Genomic DNA, 17,354 nt, shown 5'->3' on the forward strand with positions numbered 1-17,354 from the left:
GCCGGGCTTGTTGGTTGGTTGGTTAGTTGGGGTTCAGTGGCCCAGAGGCTACCCAGCCCATGCTTCGCCAGTCACAAGGGAATAGAAAATGCAGCCTTAAAGCAGGTAAACCTCCGTTACATAATATTTGGTGTAAAACACAGAAACTGGTAAATTGCACTAGCTGCTCATCTGCCAGTAATAGGGCAGGGTGTAAATGTATATGTAAGTTATGTAGCTTGTGTAAAAGCTTCTGTCTCTGTGTTTCAGAGTGTGGACATGTGATAAGGATATGTATCACTGTTAGAGGTTCATGGCATTTTTGGCGAGTTGGCGAGTTTTCTTTTCGAACGTGAAAATTGTGTGTCAGATGTGTGTGTCCAATCCGAATGTCGGACTTGTGACTGCGGGAGCACAACAATAATGGGAATATTTATTCGATCGAGTTTTGGTACCTTAGTCGACTGGATTTATTTGCTGTCCGCGCCGATCGTCTCACTCTAAGCGAGAGTGTGAGACGGGATGGGGATGAGAATGAATAGCGGTAAATAAACTCGAGCATGCGGTGAACTAACGTATGGAGTGAAAACCAGTCACTCACACTTTGCGTGAACTTGCGCAGGGGACCCGATGCATCGCAAGACGAGGACCCTTACTCCGACGGAGTTGTTCCCCTCATTTGCTGCTGCATCCTAATCTTGTTCGTCCTCATGATCATCCTACTTATCCTTATCTCCAACCTGCACGTCAGTGAGTACCTTCCTTTCTTTATGTGTAGTATTTTACCCGTACAACTTATACGCATAGTACATATATGGTGTCATTTCTAGCTGCACTTATTCTTTTTTTATATTGCCCGTGGCAGATATTACAATTCTAAACCTTGATAATTCATCGATGAGGTGACCATTACTTCTAAAAGTAAAAGTGCTTCATTGAATAATTAACATATTTACCCTAATTACATGTTCAATTATATATTTGTGGCACATATTTCAATCTACAAATTGCAGGCAATGAGTATGCAAGGTTTATCGACTTACAACAACTTCTGTGGATGTCATTGGCTTCTAGATGTGTGCTGGGATACTTGCAGTAAAAATGCACTGTTGTTACACTTGAAAAAGCGCACTTTTTTATTTATTGAAGCACAAAAATAAATTGAACGCAAGTATATTTCTTCGCACAGTTGGAAAATTAACTCGAAACTGGCGCAGTCTTCAGAATTTGTTTAAGGTCGACATGCCTAGCATACTCACTAGCTAAAAAGCGTACATTGAAATATGCGCAATAAAATAATTCATTATTAAAGTAATTAGGAAAAGTATGGTAAAGATGCAATGAATCATTCTGATTCTTCGCATATACGCAATGGTCCCCTCGTTAAATAATTTACATCAAATGTTACAATTGCGCCATCTGTCATAGTCAACTTTCAAAATTTATTGCGGTGAAAAAAAGTTGTGCAGACACCATCACTCCGGTACTCGACGTTAGGAGAGTAAGCTTGCAGGCAGCTGACTATGCAGCATTGTTTGGGATTCCGCAAACCGTTACCAGGTAGACCGATATGTACTTGTGGATGTCGCATTTTGTGTGTGAGTCAAGTGCAGTGAACAAGAATTAAGCGAGTGTAAGCGAGTGTAAGTACGTGTGGAAAGACATCAATACGACGGCGATAAGAACAATTGCATTATTTCTGCGAAAGCTCAAATATATGTGAACGAGTGCCGCAGAGGTGACGAAGTGGTAGGGAACACAGAAGCAAAATGCTCAATGACAGCAGCACGTGGCACCACTTGGAGGAGAAGAGCTGGTGTCTTTACGGCGACACTCTAGTAGCCTAAAACTCGTGTCCTCGTAATTCATTCAGATGAAGGACGTGGTGCAGCTGTTCGCATTGACCGAGCCACGCTGATTTCATTGGGTCATACCAAGGCGCAGTCTTAACGCAGGCGAGAACTTGCGTGCACAAGGAAGCCGTGCATAACCAACGCCACCTCAATTTTTTTATGTGGTGCTGACATAACGCTGGCTCGCGAGAGGGAGGGTGACATGGCGTCGCGGCGATGCACTCTCCCCTCACGAAACGCCTCACGGGCTACTCTCGCAGCTGGTGTTCTCTTTCGACCACTCCGCTCCGGCAATGCGTCCTTGTGCACGGCGTTCTAGTTCAATTGGCGCGATTTTGTTTTAGAGGCCGAATGCGCCGAGAGAGTGTGGCAAATGTTTACTTAAGCCTAAGCATTCTTCGCCACGGGAAATGCCTAGGGTAGACGCGTATAAGCTAGGAAAAGCAAGCGAGCAAAATTAAGCAAAAACGCAGTCAAGACCGAGCCAAACACTGCTTACGTATTATTAGGCAATTCACAGAATTTCCGTAGTCTTTGTTAACGAGATAATGGACTACCAAAGAAAAGACAGATGGGCACCGCATTACGGAGGAAATTAACGGCACTGTCTTTCAATGGAGCGGAGCAGGGTGTCACGGAGCTCATTACGTTAACATTTTTCTTGCACCTGTTAGCGGGCCTTCGGGCCCACAATTGGTTTTGACAAGTTAGTGAACGCTATTGAAATATATTGTCCAGTAGTCTATTTTTCATGTTCCCTGATTTTGCATGCAGAAACGTCCAGCCGCGTTTAACATTTCTCTACTAGTCTTCCTTTATTGTTCCTAAAACGCAAAGCCTCAGGTAGAGTTACTGTAGCCTCATTCACTTCAGCAGATCTATTGGGCCACGCTAATAAAATGTCGTATGGTTCTTGCGCTATTCCATTCACAGGACAGGTTTAGACATCAATGGCAAATTTCTTTTTATAACACCGTTTGCTAAGATGTCCTAATCTACGTTCGAGCAGTGAAGGACTGCGATTTGAAATATTACGAACGTCTAGGTTATTTGCTTTGCTGATTATTACATTTCTGATGCGAGCAGTTGCTGCATCGTTACGCTACCGTTAACCAGAATTCTTGACGCTCACCATGTGGTTAACCTAACATTTACTGGTCAGTGGACTGATTCATTTTTTCATCAACACCACTGGTGGCGCCATTTTCCAAAGATGATTAAAGTATATCATACAGTGCTTTACATGAAATGGGAGCTGCTATAATGAGCTTGAAATCAATGTTAATTTATTTCGCTGGTCGTTAGAACAATAAAAACACAAACGTTTCGAAAACATTGTGTTTGAATGAAGTGTTTAATAATAATAATAATAATAATAATAATAATAATAATAATAATAATAATAATAATAATAATAATAATAATAATAATAATAATAATAATAATAATAATAAACTCCTATTATATTTATAAAACCTAATAGATTCATCAGGCCTGCCAAAGCCACATTGGGCTTGACTGGCAGAGCGTGAAAGGCAGCATACAAACTCTTACAATACCAAGAAAAAAAAAGACATACAGGAAAGCGATAAATGTATATACGTACACTGATACACACATTATACGCACTTATAATACATGTACGTACACATACAAGTTTGAGAAGCGCATCTGGTGCGTACAATTATCACCATGCCATACGATTAGTTTGCATGGCACAGTAAAATGAGTACATGTATATAAACAACAGAATGAGTAAAAAAAAACGGAAATGCTCCATGAAACCTTTGCGGAAACAAACTGTCTAGTCACATTTTTCACCAAAGTCACTTCTTAAGCTTAACACAGGAGGCGGTAAGTGAGGTATATTTCTTTATATTTTATAACCGCTCAAATCGGCACGTTTTAGCGCTTTCTTGAACTTGTATTTTGATGTGGATTGCAGCACGTTACAAGGTAAATAATTAAACAACGCAGGAACATAGTAGTCGCGAATTCTTTTGCGGTATTTTGATGCACAACGAGGTATTTGATAACGCCAATTTGGTCTAAGGCTTCGGGGAGTTACATAAGGTACTTTATAACGATTGTCTCAGAAATGTCTCAGGGCTATTGTATGCGGTAAAGCTGAGGAAAAATCAAGCTTTGATAATACCTTAAAAATGTCGCTGTGGCCTTCAAGCCACAAGTCACAACATACGATTTCTAAAAGGGAGCGCATTAGTCAGTCAATTCTTTTTTGCCAACGAAGAGCACAATGTCCTTAGGCAGTAATTCCGTATCGGACAGCACTGCAGCACAACGCATGCGCGGTGTTTTGCTTGACTGATATTGGCATGGGGAGCCGGATTTTATAGGGTAAGCAAAGCACTGAGCGAATCCTGTGACATACAATAGAAACATGCGAATTCTATGATAACTCCCTGTCAAATCGCAAACCGACCTTTTCTACGGATTATGTGTAGCCGGGGGGGGGGGGGGGGGAGGGGGGTGTAAGATTGCAAGAACATGGATTGCGATGTGAATTATGTAATATTACTTCCCTAGTAAAGCGTACTCTCTTCAAAGGACTTCAAAACCAGACAAGTTGCGTTTTCAATACGTTAATGTCGATTAAATTTGTGGCGAACCAGTTAATTGCCTTCGTTGCTGCTTCTTGTAAATGAGAAGCTGCATCAGAGTATTGATTTGCAAGAGAAACTAACACTGTATCGTCTGCACAGTGAAATATCTTAATGGGGACTACATTAGGCAGATTATTAACGTAAATGTTAAATAGAAGAGGGCTTAATACTGAAACATGTGGAACACCGGCTTTGATTGGCGAAAGGCTGCTGTTAAAGTTTTGAACTGAGACGTACTGAAACCGGTCCCGGAGAAAATTATTGAGCAGTGTCAGAAACAAAACCACGGAATTCCATCATCGATAGCTTTGCTAACAACAAGTCATGGCAGACACTCTCAAATGCCTTGCTTACATCAAGAAACAATGCGCACGCTACCTGTTTAGTTTCGAAACAGAAATCCAGGAAATCGGAAAGATCATCCAAAAGTGCCTGAGTGCCTTTGCCATTTATAAAGCCGTATTTCTGCTGTGATAACACGTTGTTAGTATCAAGGAAGCTATTCATATTGAATAGCATATGCTTCTCTACAATTTGTGTTAGCAAGGTAAAACTGATGCAGGGCGGTAGTTTTCAACTTTGCCTCGAGATCCTTTCTTATAGAGTGGTATAACGATTGCCGTCTTCAATGTGACTTGAATAACGCCACACGACAAGATATGATTAATTATTGCTATCAAAACGTCCTTGATGTAGCAGTAGTTTCTTCGAAGCTCGATGACGGAGATGTCATCAGTACCTACGGACTTATTGATGTTAAGAATAAAAATAATTGTTTTTAGGTCACAATCAGTCAGTAACAGCAGATAAGCTGATTGCAAGTCACTTGTTTTAGTGTGCATGTAACGGGATGTGGTCTGGGAAAACCGCATATTCCAGAAGAGAAATCATTAAAATCATTTGCTATACTCTGGCCATCAGGTCAAAAGTGGGAAAGAAAGTAGTTATCGTTACGTAGTTTTTTACCAACACCTCTGAGGTAACTTATTAGGGACTGGGTTTTACGGTAGCGGTGTTATAAAATACCGCTACCAGCGCCATTCTTTTTGCACAAGTCACTGTTGTTTTGTTATTCCTTGAACTCCGTATTCCGTATCCGTTATTCCGTATCCTCGCATGCCTGCTAGCAGGTAGAAGTGTGGAATGTCCCACGTGTGACTCACGTATGGTGCGCATAATTTACTAATGTGTCCTGAATTTGTTTTCTAGCTGAATACGAGGACCCAGAGAGTAAGTGTTGTCTGCGTCTCTCCTTAGGCCCTGGTAACTTGCAGTACTGTATGGACCAAACTGAAGTTCTCTAGAGGACGCTTTTCCCTATGTAGTCCTGTATTATTACTCAGGAAAAGATCGTACTATTCTCATCAACTGCGCTGTACTAGATTGGGGAATAACGTACTGTAAAGAGAACTGTAAGGTATACTGAATATATCAAGCGGACTTGTGGACTTCTTAAAAGCTTTGTTGAACTTTCAATGTATCATTAAAAATGTTGTTCGACAACACTATATTTAGGAAATACTGAGCCATTAAGGTAACGACACCGTAAATAAGCAAGTATAAATTATACAATTTTGGAGGCGCTTGTCATGAGCAATCTAAAGCTTTAAAAAGCGTTGTTTTGTACACAGACATACCACTAACTTGTGAGCAGCACCTTTGGAAAAATATATTTTATTTATTTATTTATTTATTTACCCTCAGGGCCTTTCGGCATGAGAGAGGGGAGTTGGTTATAGAACAAATAAGAGGGAAAAAAAGTTACGAGCTTATACACAATATTTGCTAATCATACAATGTCAGCTGAAAGTATGATAAATACAGTAATGGAACATTACATATAAAATAAACGTTGAACAAGAAAAAAGAAAAACACTAGCAGTAGTTAGTACAAAAATTTGCTACTATATTGTGTTACCTATCGCTTTTCGAAAATAATCATTGTTATGAATGGAAACAATGTCACAAGGAAGTTCAATCCAATCTATCGACGTATGTGACAAAAATGAGTGTAAAAAATGTGTCCTGTTACATGCACCAATCCTAACTTTTTGTTGATGATCAGTACGGTGAGATAAGTAATATGGTTGCGGCATGAATTTTGTATGAAGTGAAGGGTGGTGAGAAAGCTCATTACAAAATTAAAGGCAAAAAATTCTTCGACGTGCTGCTAGTGGTTGAAGACCCAGATTCGATTTCATTGAAGATACATTCGAACCACGGTTGTAGTTCCAAAGAATAAAACGAGTGGCGTTGTTTTTTATTAGTTCAAGGGAATGTATTAGATTTTCGGGGAAAGTGTCCCATATAGCTGCAGCGTATTCTAATTTTGGGCGTAGCAGCGTTTTATAAAGTAGTAATCTTAAAGGAGAGGGAGCACGAGAAAAGTTACGGCGTAAGTATCCCAGCAAGCGGTTGGCTGGGTTATTATATATGCGATGTTATGATTCCACGTTAATTTAGTTGTTATATGCAGACCTAAATACTTATATGAACTTGTCGATTCTGAATCAACTTGATTCATGTAGTACACAGGCAGGTTATCGTTAGATCAGAGTACTCTAAGAAATTTGCACTTGCTAATGTTGTGTTCCATTCGCCACCAACAGCACCATTTGCTGACGTTATTAAGATCGGCCTGAAGCAGGGTGATGTCGTGTTCGTTAGTAATTTCTCTGAGGATTACGCAGTCATCTGCAAAGAAATGTACGTCAGAAGTTATTGCTGAAGGTAAGTCATTAATACAGATAAGTAATAATAGAGGTCCTAGGACGGAGCCTTGTGGCACACTGGACTGAACGTCCCTATAAGGTTAGTCATGATCATTAGCTGTTACAAACTGAGAACGATTAACGAGAAATGACTCAATTCATTTCGGAACGTTATGATCGAGGTTTAATTTTCTTAGTTTATAAAGTGAAAGCTTATGACACACTTTATCAAAGGCTTTCGAAAAATCTAAAAAGACGCAATCGGCAAGAGAAGAATGGTCAAGTATTTGGTGTAGTTTGTGAGTGAATGTTAACAATTGTGAATCACAAGAGAATAATTTTCAGAAACCATGCTTTGATGACGAAAAAAGTGAATTATATTCAAGAAAATTCACAAGTTTAGTAAAATCAATATGTTCTAGCAGTTTGCTACAGGTAATGGGTAATGATATCGGACGATCATTTCCAGGTGATGGCTTGCTGCAAGATTTACGCAAAGGAATTGTTTTTTCCTATTTTACATTCTGGAGGAACGGTAGACGTGTTGAGTGATTGCTTAAATATTTTGGTTAATATAATGAAACTATAAGAGCAGGTGTTATTCAGAAATTTAGCACTGATGTTATCAGAGCCGGGAGACGAATGTATGTATTTTCAATGAATCTATTAGTCGAATAACTCCGGGAGCTTCAACAGTCACTGGAGACATAGTTAAGAAGTTATAGTGATTCAGGACAGGTAGTTCAATTTGAGCTGTGCAAGAAATTTTTTTAAACAAAGGTATTATTCAGGAGAGTTGCGCATAGGTTTTTCGGAACAGAGTGACCAGAGCACTTGTTAAGAGTGATAGAATCATCGGCAGGTGGATGTATGACGCGTCACAACTTTTTAGGTAGGTTATTAGAATGTATGGTAATGTGGTTGATAAGAACGTTTCTTTAGCGTATTAGAGAGCGGCTACACAGGAGTTAGATGCTAATGTGTAGGCTTTCCAACCTGAGTCAGTGGGTGATTGCTTCGCGGAACGAAACTGTCGTCATTTTTTGTTGAATAGTCGCTCTAAATGATAATTGTACCAAAACGCGCTGGTTGCTTGTTATAGTATGGATTGTGTTGTGTTTACTAATTAAGTGATTTACCTCTGCCGAAAACATATTGCAGTTTGACTGCACACTACGATTTTCAAAATAATTCATGAAATAGACTCAGCTCATTATTTACTGCTTAAAGTTAGCGCTCTTATAGCCTCTATTTATTTTTTTTACTCTTCGGAAGTTTCAGAAACGAAGCTATAATTTGAATATTTAGCAATAGGTGATCACTAATACCGGGTAAGTATTGGATGGCAGAGGCATAATTGGGACGATTGGTTAGGACGAAATCGATAACGGTAATTGTGAAAAGAATGCTAATTGTGAAAAGTGTGACAATTTTAAGTAGGATGCAAGCTCGTACCCTATTTTCGCGATTCTAAGCACCCCCCTCTACCTTCGCGAAAGAATTTGGAAAAAAAAGTTTGCATGTGAATCTAAGCACCCCCCTATTTGTTAGGAAGAGCGCGTAGCCAAGACCGCCAAGCGTGCTTGCTCGCTCCGTCATCGAGCCGGAGCCGTCGGAGTCCCGAGGTGGAACGGCGTCCGCGGCGCGATATTGCCGCACAGCCGGACTCCAGAGCCGCGCGGACTCGTGAGTGGCAGTGATAGTGGCTAAGCATCCGACAGAAGCGGTGGACTCACTGTCTGCACTGATTTTTCTTTTGGATGGTTGCAAAATAAAGTGTTAGTCCTCGCACCCATCTCGTTGTGATGTCGCAACGAAAAGGGGGAGGGGGGGTCATTCCAGATTTTTCGAATCTAAGCGCCCCCTCTCACTTTGGGCATCGCGATCCCGAAAAAAAGGGGGTGCTTAGAATCGACTAAATACGGTATGTCACATTCCTCCGCTTCTGATTGTCCGAGGGATGTATCTTTCAGAACTATAATACATGTTTCTGTACAAGTGTAAACGCGATTTCTCACTTCATTTAAACATACTCGGAGTTCGCTAATTTTGGTAAGTGGCATAGAACTTGAATTTTGATTGCTTGGGTCAATCGCATTGTTATCTCCTAAATGTAGCAACTCTCCTAAATGTAGGAAATAATTTTAGTGGTTGTCTATTAGACCATGCCTGCGTTTCACACCTAATTCAAGAGGAAATCTTGAATAGGTGACTTTTCTTTGGAACCAACATTGAACTTGTCCTTTACTTTGCAGAGACTGTGTCGGTGTCGTACAGCAATATGTTCCATGGGCCACCTGGAGCAGGTGAGTTAGTCGTTATTTGAGTTTGCTTTTTATTGTTTCCCATGTAAACCGCATATGGGAGAGAAATTTCTGTTTCGATGCTTGAGGCATGCCTGCAAGCTCCCCACACTCCTATCAGATATATAGAGTACGAGGAGCACTATGTATTCAGCATTTTTGACGAATCAAGTTTTTAACTTGACGACTTAGTTCGTTGATTTACTGCACTGGTGTGAACTATTTCTAAATCAAATCTGTTTTTATCTGAAAGCCAAGATAACATGTCCAGAAAATGGTTATGCAAGGCTCCTACGTGGCGACATGCCTTTAGGAGTACACTTAAAAATAGAAACTTAATAATGAATAACATACAGGGAAAGTGTTGAGCATAGTTAATAAAAGATTCGTAGAAACTCATAGCTATCTAACACAAAGGGCACGTAATGCGAAGACGTGGGATTGTTCCCCACCCGCGGCACGTTGTTTATTTCATCCACTTTCATTCCCATTAACTTTTGATTTCTTCAATTCAATTAGTAAGTACAAGTAATTTCCCTTAAGTTGCCCTTGGTATCTTTGCTTATTGGCTTCTCATGATATGATTAATAAAAATTGGGCCCCACGGTTAACCCCTTTCTTCACAAAGGGAACAAAAAAACTTTACAAAGCACCAATTGCTGCTAGGACATTATAATTGATTACTTAGATTTAGGTGCACGTTAAAGAATTCCAGTTGGTGAAAATTATGGTGAGCTCCCCACAAAGGCCTCCTTCACAATCGAATCGTGGTTTTGGCATGCAATGCCCATAATATAAATCTTTAGAAATTCACATCTCAAAATTGATGTCATCTTGTGAATTTGCTTCAGATGGATATGACTTTCATAAACAGCTGCTACAATTCGCAAAATACAACATCTGCCGCAAGGAACTGAAGTTGACTACAAACAAAAGGCTCTTAATTACTCAGCTTTTTATTTTGATTGCTCGAGTCGAAACTATCTGCATCAAAGAAGGATATAGTTCGACAACTAGGACTGTGCTAGATACCACAAGTGATATTTAAAACTTCAATGGCGAAAAAGAAGAAGCAAGAGAAACCACGTATGTATTCCCTTGAGATACGAAGACAGCTAGGAGCTCCTTTCCAATTTGCTTCTTGTTACCGACTTGCGTTTTACGAACCTGAACATTGTCCAGAATTTAGCAACCCGGACAGCCTCGGCGCGAAGTGCGGGTTGCGGAAGGTTGAAAAGGATATTGTGGATGCAGTTTTTTGCATTTGTACAGAGAAAAACTTGCATGATAGAGCCGTTCTATTATACACGGGAATGCGGGGAATGGGGAACTTCAGGTTGGAACTTTCTGGGAGAGTCAGGGCACCTTGTAGCCTGGGTAGGCACGCTCACTCAAGGGTCGACTGCCTCTTAGATGCTCCACACTCATTTCACATTCGTGAAGTAGAACACGTGTAAGTGGCATTGAGTGTGAGTGGAGGTGAGTGCTAAAGAAAGCGAGTTCTGTGAAGGTGTGGTCGACACAAGTTATGTGCATGGGTGAGGGCTACTTGGCGTGAGCACTAATTCAGCTTGGTAATGGTATGTTTTGGCGTTAGTATGAACGTGATTGAACTTGGATCTCTTACTGGACGTGAGTATGTATGCTAATGCATTCTTGTGAGTGGGAGTGAACGCGAGCTTGATTCGGTGCCAGTAAGCGTAATAGAATGAACTATGAGCGCTTGGGATCTAGTGTTGGTCAGGTAAATAGACTCGGGCAGAAGCGAGAGTGAGTACCGAGGAGAGTGAGTGCACAGGAATGTGAGTTAGTACATAGCCTGCGAAAAAGTAGGTGGATAAGTGTGAGGGAGTATGCACCCAATTGTGGCTATCCGAGCGTTGTAGGCGCGTTTTGACAGCAGTGGTGTGTCAGAATAGCCCAATATTTGCTAAAAAGTGCTTTTCACCTCGCCGCTGATATACGCTAGTTTCCAATGGATCGCCGCGTGTGTAGACAAAGCGCGTAGGCCAAAAACACCATAGCCTCGACACAAAGCACAAGCGTATCGCCAGTGTACCCTCTCGACTCACCACCTGCGCGTCGTGCGTAGATGGTGCTTTATTGAAGCCTACCTACGGTATTCAGTGAAAACAGTGAACAGACAGTGGCAATACAGGGCCAGGAAATAGCTGAGGCAAAAAGATATAAATACCTTAGTACATCGATAAACGAAAGCAACACATATATGGAAACACAAGAAAAAAAATGGCTGTGGCTTAGCTAAGGTTAAGCCCAGGATGCGAAGCATACTAGCCTTTATTTTAGTTGTTGAACCACTGTTTAGCCTGGTGAACTGCTGTTGCTTGGCTATATTTGGTTCGGCTAGACGAAGAAACAACTCATGCATTACTGCTTCGCCTTCAAGAGTGGAACGCGACAGCGTTCTCGTCGACCCGCCAAGGGGTGTAAGACAATGGGCTACAGGGCAGCGACTACGCGCCCCGCATTGGACGCGGTGAGCGTCGAGCAAAGCAGCGTTCGACGCGGCAACGAAATGTGCGCCTGAGCAAGAGACGCACGCCTTAGAAACAGCTCGTTTCTAAGGCAACACCGCATTCACTATAGGCGCTTTTGTACCACTTTGAAGCATCGTACTCGTGGCTCAGTGGTAGCGTCTCCGTCCCACACTCCGGAGACCCTGGTTCGATTCCCACCCAGCCCGTCTTGCAAGAGTTCAGCCGAAGCCACTTCTCCTCTGTCGTGACGTCACGGTGTCACGTGGTTTCAAGGCGACACCGCCGCGCCTGAGGAGCTGGGCTGAGCTCTCGTAATATGCTTCGCATAAAAAAACAGCAGCAAAGTGGAAGAGAAATGCAGCCATAACGAAACACAGAGCTTTATGGGGATACAATGGGTACGAGGTTCTCCGGGGCATGCGGAAAGCTGTAATGGCTCCAGGGCTTACTTTTGGAAATGCCGTTGCTTGCTTTAAAGCAGGGGTACAATCAGGACAGTGGCACGCCTCGCATTGGGCGCTCACGGGAAGACTACAAATGAAGTTGGGCAGAGTGATATGGGCTGCACAAGCATTGGAGTGAGGGATGCTCACAGCAAAATTGATTATGAAGAACGATTGTGGAACATTGAAGAAAATAAATGCACTGGGAGAGTACTGAGGTATCTATACAGAAAAAAGAAACATTGATTCACAATGGAGGAAAAGAACTAGGAAGCTCACGAACAAGTACGCAGCAGGAGGATGAGCAACACAGCAAGAAAGAACGTCAAGCGAAAGTCAGAGGCTGACATAATCTCATGGGACGCGGCAATGTAAAAAAAAAAAACAACCTGTCATGAATAATTGATTAAGAGGACAAAACGAAATCAGGAAAGAAACAATTTATAATAACTCAAAGGTAAGCTCATTAATTTTCGAAGCGAGATCAGGACGCCTTAGAACGCGCACCTATAAAGAGAGATATAAGAAGGAAGAGGAAACCTTAGCTTGCTGCGGTAAAACTAAGGGAACGGTAGATCATGTTGTATCAGAATCTGAAGATATCTGCCCAGTGATCGATGTAGGCCCCACTAGCCTCTTTGATGCCCTTGGGTTCAGCGAGAGCAGGGGCAAAGTAAGCATGTCGGCAATAGAGATTAGTAAGAGGTGATTTGAAGATTGGTAAAAGAAAAGTAGGAAAAGGTCCAAAAAATAGAGGCGTACAACAACAAAGTTCGCAATAGGGGGTCAGGAAACTTGGTTATGGGAATTCATCGTGCGATCTGTTATTTTCTTTTTTTTCTATTTTTCAACCTAGGTAGGGCATTAGGCAGTAACATAGCAAGAGCTTGGTGGCGCAACCCACCACCCCGTTCTAAAGGGGACGCTCATAACATCCATACACCATCCTACAAGCGAAACAATTATACATATAATAAAGCTTCAACGGCAAACTGAAAATAGTCAATGGGTTTGTCTCTTTGGCTGGTGCCGTCATGTACTGCAGAGGAGCTTTATCTCAGTTTCATGCCAGCCTTGTAATGGGTAGGCCACGTATTATGCGGACCAAGAAAGAACAGCATGCCCACGAAGAATGACTGCGTGAGCAGAAGTGGTAATGGGTGCGAAGACGGCGGAATGCTGCTAACACCAAGTCTACCATAGCGACCACAAAGCTATAGTCACCCTAACGACAAAATAGTAAAGACGGTAGAAAATGACAATTAATGTGGTATGTGTCTTTACATAAATCAGTACAGTTTATAATCATATATAAAGCTTCGCTGGTCATCCTCCTTCAGAGAGTTGAACGGCACTAAGTTTTTTTTCTTTACTTTTATGTCAAATCATGACCTCTTAATATGAAAACGTGTTTTGGATTGGCCGGTTATATCGAAAGAAATCAATACCGGTCGGCGGCTAAAGTGCAGAAAAAATTTGCAATAGCACATTTTGCCTGTTTGTAATATGCCATGACGCTCTGTGTCAGTAGCTGCCGTGAAATACAACCGTTCAAACTTCGTCGCACACTTCATCACCGGCAGTTTCTGTTGGACGTGATAAGATGGATGCGATTCTAGCATTCCTGTAGCATTCGGTTTTAATAATGCCTGTATCGAACGTTGAAATAAAAGGCGAGTCCTCTAATTTACGTGCGAACTATTTTATAAAATGGGGATGCACATTAGAGTCAATCTCTCAAAGTACTTAGTAAACCACCACCATGGTTGTAATCGTGTTAATGATCGAAGTTACAAATTTGACGTCCTTTCAACCAAAGTACATTCGCCTCGCCCGAGAGCTCCCCTGCAACGACCGCCACGTATATGCATATAGCCGTTTTCCACAAGGAATTACACATAGTCTATAATAATCACCGCCCCTTCCAGTCCGTCGAGATGGTCGAACATCGAAGCCGTGTTAGTTAACCAAGTGTTACACCATGGAAGTCAAACTTCGCAATTACTCTATATTGTAGATCTATTGTTCCACCATTCTTTCACCATTATTTCACCCCATTTTCGCTTTTGCGTGCTTCACGTTGTACACATGCTTTAGGAGTGTTTTTTTTTTTTTTTTACGGTTCTCCAAGCGTTTTCTTTTTAGCTGTGAGGTTTCTTTCAGTGTTTCGCGTGCTTTTTTTACGTTCAAGCCTCACGCGAAACCGGACCTCGTGCGCTTCTAGTATCGCGTTTCAATCGATGGCCACCGTGCGTTGGCCGCAAACCACCAGCGTAACAGTTGTTTCATTCGCGGCAGGGTGGAATCAATCGTCGAGAAATTCGACGCCAAACTAGCTCGATCGCCGAAAATGCACCGTTGACAACCGTATAAGATACGCGTGTAAGATAGCATTCCCACGCCGAAAAAAGAGTCACCCCAACAGCTTTCCCCCTGTTGAGCACTTCTTTTCCTCTCGCGCTAGGTCACGTGGCCCCTTTTTAGCGAAGTCCGACAACGACGACGCAGGGTCCGCATAAACAGCTTTGCCGTAAAAAAAGCTCGAATGTCAGTAAAGAACAATGAATAATAAACTTAGTTTATAAAGTGTCTGCGAAAAAGTGGACCCAGTAAACAAAGACAAAATGCGAAAGGGTTCTTCTGATGATTTCACGTAATCAAATTTTATTGTTGCTCTACGATTACGTTTTAGGCGAAGCCATTTTGAAGACATGCCAAGCACGTCGTTGTCCGACAATATATTGGTTCCACAGCATCCATTAGGAAACTCTCTAGGCAGTGTTTCCACAATTACGTCTGTGAAATATTACGAGAATGTTTAGAGCACGTACAGCTTCCATTAGGCTAAACAGGCAAATGCCAGTGTTAGCAGGAAACATACTTCTTGGTCTATATAACTGCGTCAGCTAGTACATAGCAGTCACCAACGAACGCTAATTGTTTGCACCACTAGGTATCACTCTCCAGCGCTGCTCTTCCAGAGTACACTGTCAGCTTCGTTCAGTAAGGATAACTCTTCAATATCCCATGCGAAAACATTGCAGAAACGTATCTTCTATTTTACTTGGAAAAGTGCGTATGACTAAGGCGTCAAAAGGCTTCTGATATTGCTCGACAAGTGTCCATACCCATTATCCCCATACCGAAGTGTTCACACCCATTTACCCATCTCTTGACTACTAGTGGCGCGCTTACCTTAACAGCGAACTGCCCTCTACTTTTGTCGCCATCCGCAACGCATATACGCTGCTGCATCTAACTTAACCTCAAAGATTATTTTCGGTGAGAGCCTCGGGGCCTGATAAACCGTCAGCGTGTCATTGCCGGAACAGGCTAAAGCTGAGCAATTAAGCACGTGTACAGCGCGCTGCCGATAACACGCATTTGAATCGGCAGCCGATTACTTCCGTTTTACACAGGTCGATGATTCCGAAACGTCAGTTTCAATGTTGGCGTCGTTCCATCTTGCTGTAGAAACTACGGCATCCATGGGTGGTCACTGCACCATCAAAGTGACTTTAGTGTTAAGTCCATGTTGTATCTAGAAAGCCTAGGGCTGTGACATGGCCTTGGGCACGTTGAAGTTCTGGTAGTTATGTACCAAGATAAGCGCATTGCACAGGAACGCAGCATTCGTTGAAATTGAACAATGTACACGAAGTAAGAAATGTTACCTTCTTAGACCAACCTGAATAGCTTAGCCACTGAAGATTGCAACATCGACTTGATGGAAGGAAATCAGCAGACTCTGAACGTCCCCGATAGAATGACAGCATCACCACATTCTCTTTCCCCACATTTCTTCGCCACTAAATTCAATTCAACAGTTTTGCGTTAAAATTCATAAAAATGAAAAAATTTAAGAAGCGAACTTCTTTTTCATGTTTCTGCATTCTCAAATTTATTATTAGCGTAAGAGAAACCGGACATTCATATCATCTAAAAATCGTTTTACAGGCTAGGATCTCATATTTCGAAGACTGCAGGGGGACCAATTACGAAAAATAAATAGATTAATAATGCATGGGTCAGTGACAAGAAAAAAAAAAGTAACACTGATGAAGCAGTAGCTACAACAAAATACAGCAATATCACATCTGTAAGAACGCAGCAATGAATACATGAAACAAAAAAAAATCTCCTAATACAAATAATTAGGCAGGACCTGCTAAAAAGATTATCATGACAGAAGGAAAAATTTCGCAGCTTTTTTATATCTCTAAAGGTTACAGTGCGACTCCAGGTTGGGTGGTAGTGAGTTCAAAATTGAGATAGCCGCAAATAACACGGTTTCAATTCCGCCATTACTGTGAGTCGTGTTAATCAAAAATTCCTTCCGACGCGACACGCGTCCACTTACTGTTTTCTAATAAGTCGTTGTTCGAAATGTTGTTGACCATTTTTCTTTTAAACAACTAGCAGGTAAAATGAAATTGAAATAACCTTCTAAGATATAAATAGTTTACTTCCTAAGTAATGCAATTCGCATTAAAAAGGCAAAGACTGAGGGTAGTGATACGGACTGTGTAGTTCTGGACGTGTTGCGCTGATGAAATGTAGGATTAATATGTCGTTCCCCAGGTAGCCATACCATGGTTTGCATGACTGTGGACGATGAGAACTAGCCACATAACAAGGTGTTAAGGGAAAATACCGCCTAGCTTTAATTAATGCATGAGTACAAAAGTCGTTTAACGTCCAGTTACGTGAAAACTAGGTTCAAGAAATCAATCCACGACAAAAGCAGAGATAGTTATAGGAGCTAGCGCCACAACTGCGGGAGTAGATATCGGCTTATGAAAGGTCCCAAAAATCATGGATTTAGTTGTAGACTAATCTTAGTTTTAATCATGAATTTAGTGCTGAAGTTAAAAACCATGCTCCAGAAGAGTGAGCACCACGTGCAATACATCTAGACTGCGAATAAATGAGAAACTCAAATT

At 41.6% G+C, this 17,354-nt stretch overlaps 1 protein-coding gene and 1 long non-coding RNA gene across 16 annotated transcripts in view; one reads left to right on the top strand and one right to left on the bottom strand.

The window, feature by feature from the left end:
* Window positions 1-17,354, bottom strand: part of LOC135903087 (uncharacterized) — an 80,334-nt gene that overhangs the window by 11,731 nt on the left and 51,249 nt on the right. The gene's annotated exons all lie outside the window — the stretch shown is intronic.
* LOC135903086 (uncharacterized) overlaps window positions 1-17,354 on the top strand; it is a 164,141-nt gene that overhangs the window by 9,346 nt on the left and 137,441 nt on the right. For 14 of the 15 annotated variants that reach the window (XM_065433455.1, XM_065433463.1, XM_065433460.1 and 11 more), the window contains exons 3-5: window positions 602-729; window positions 5,666-5,686; window positions 9,423-9,473. In XM_065433455.1, coding sequence (XP_065289527.1) covers window positions 602-729; window positions 5,666-5,686; window positions 9,423-9,473 — 200 coding nt within the window. The remainder of the gene's footprint in view (window positions 1-601; window positions 730-5,665; window positions 5,687-9,422; window positions 9,474-17,354) is intronic. The other variant, XM_065433456.1, reaches the window with a different exon arrangement.

The sequence above is a fragment of the Dermacentor albipictus genome, chromosome 1, assembly GCF_038994185.2.
Source record: "Dermacentor albipictus isolate Rhodes 1998 colony chromosome 1, USDA_Dalb.pri_finalv2, whole genome shotgun sequence".
In the NCBI taxonomy this organism is placed as follows: domain Eukaryota; kingdom Metazoa; phylum Arthropoda; class Arachnida; order Ixodida; family Ixodidae; genus Dermacentor; species Dermacentor albipictus.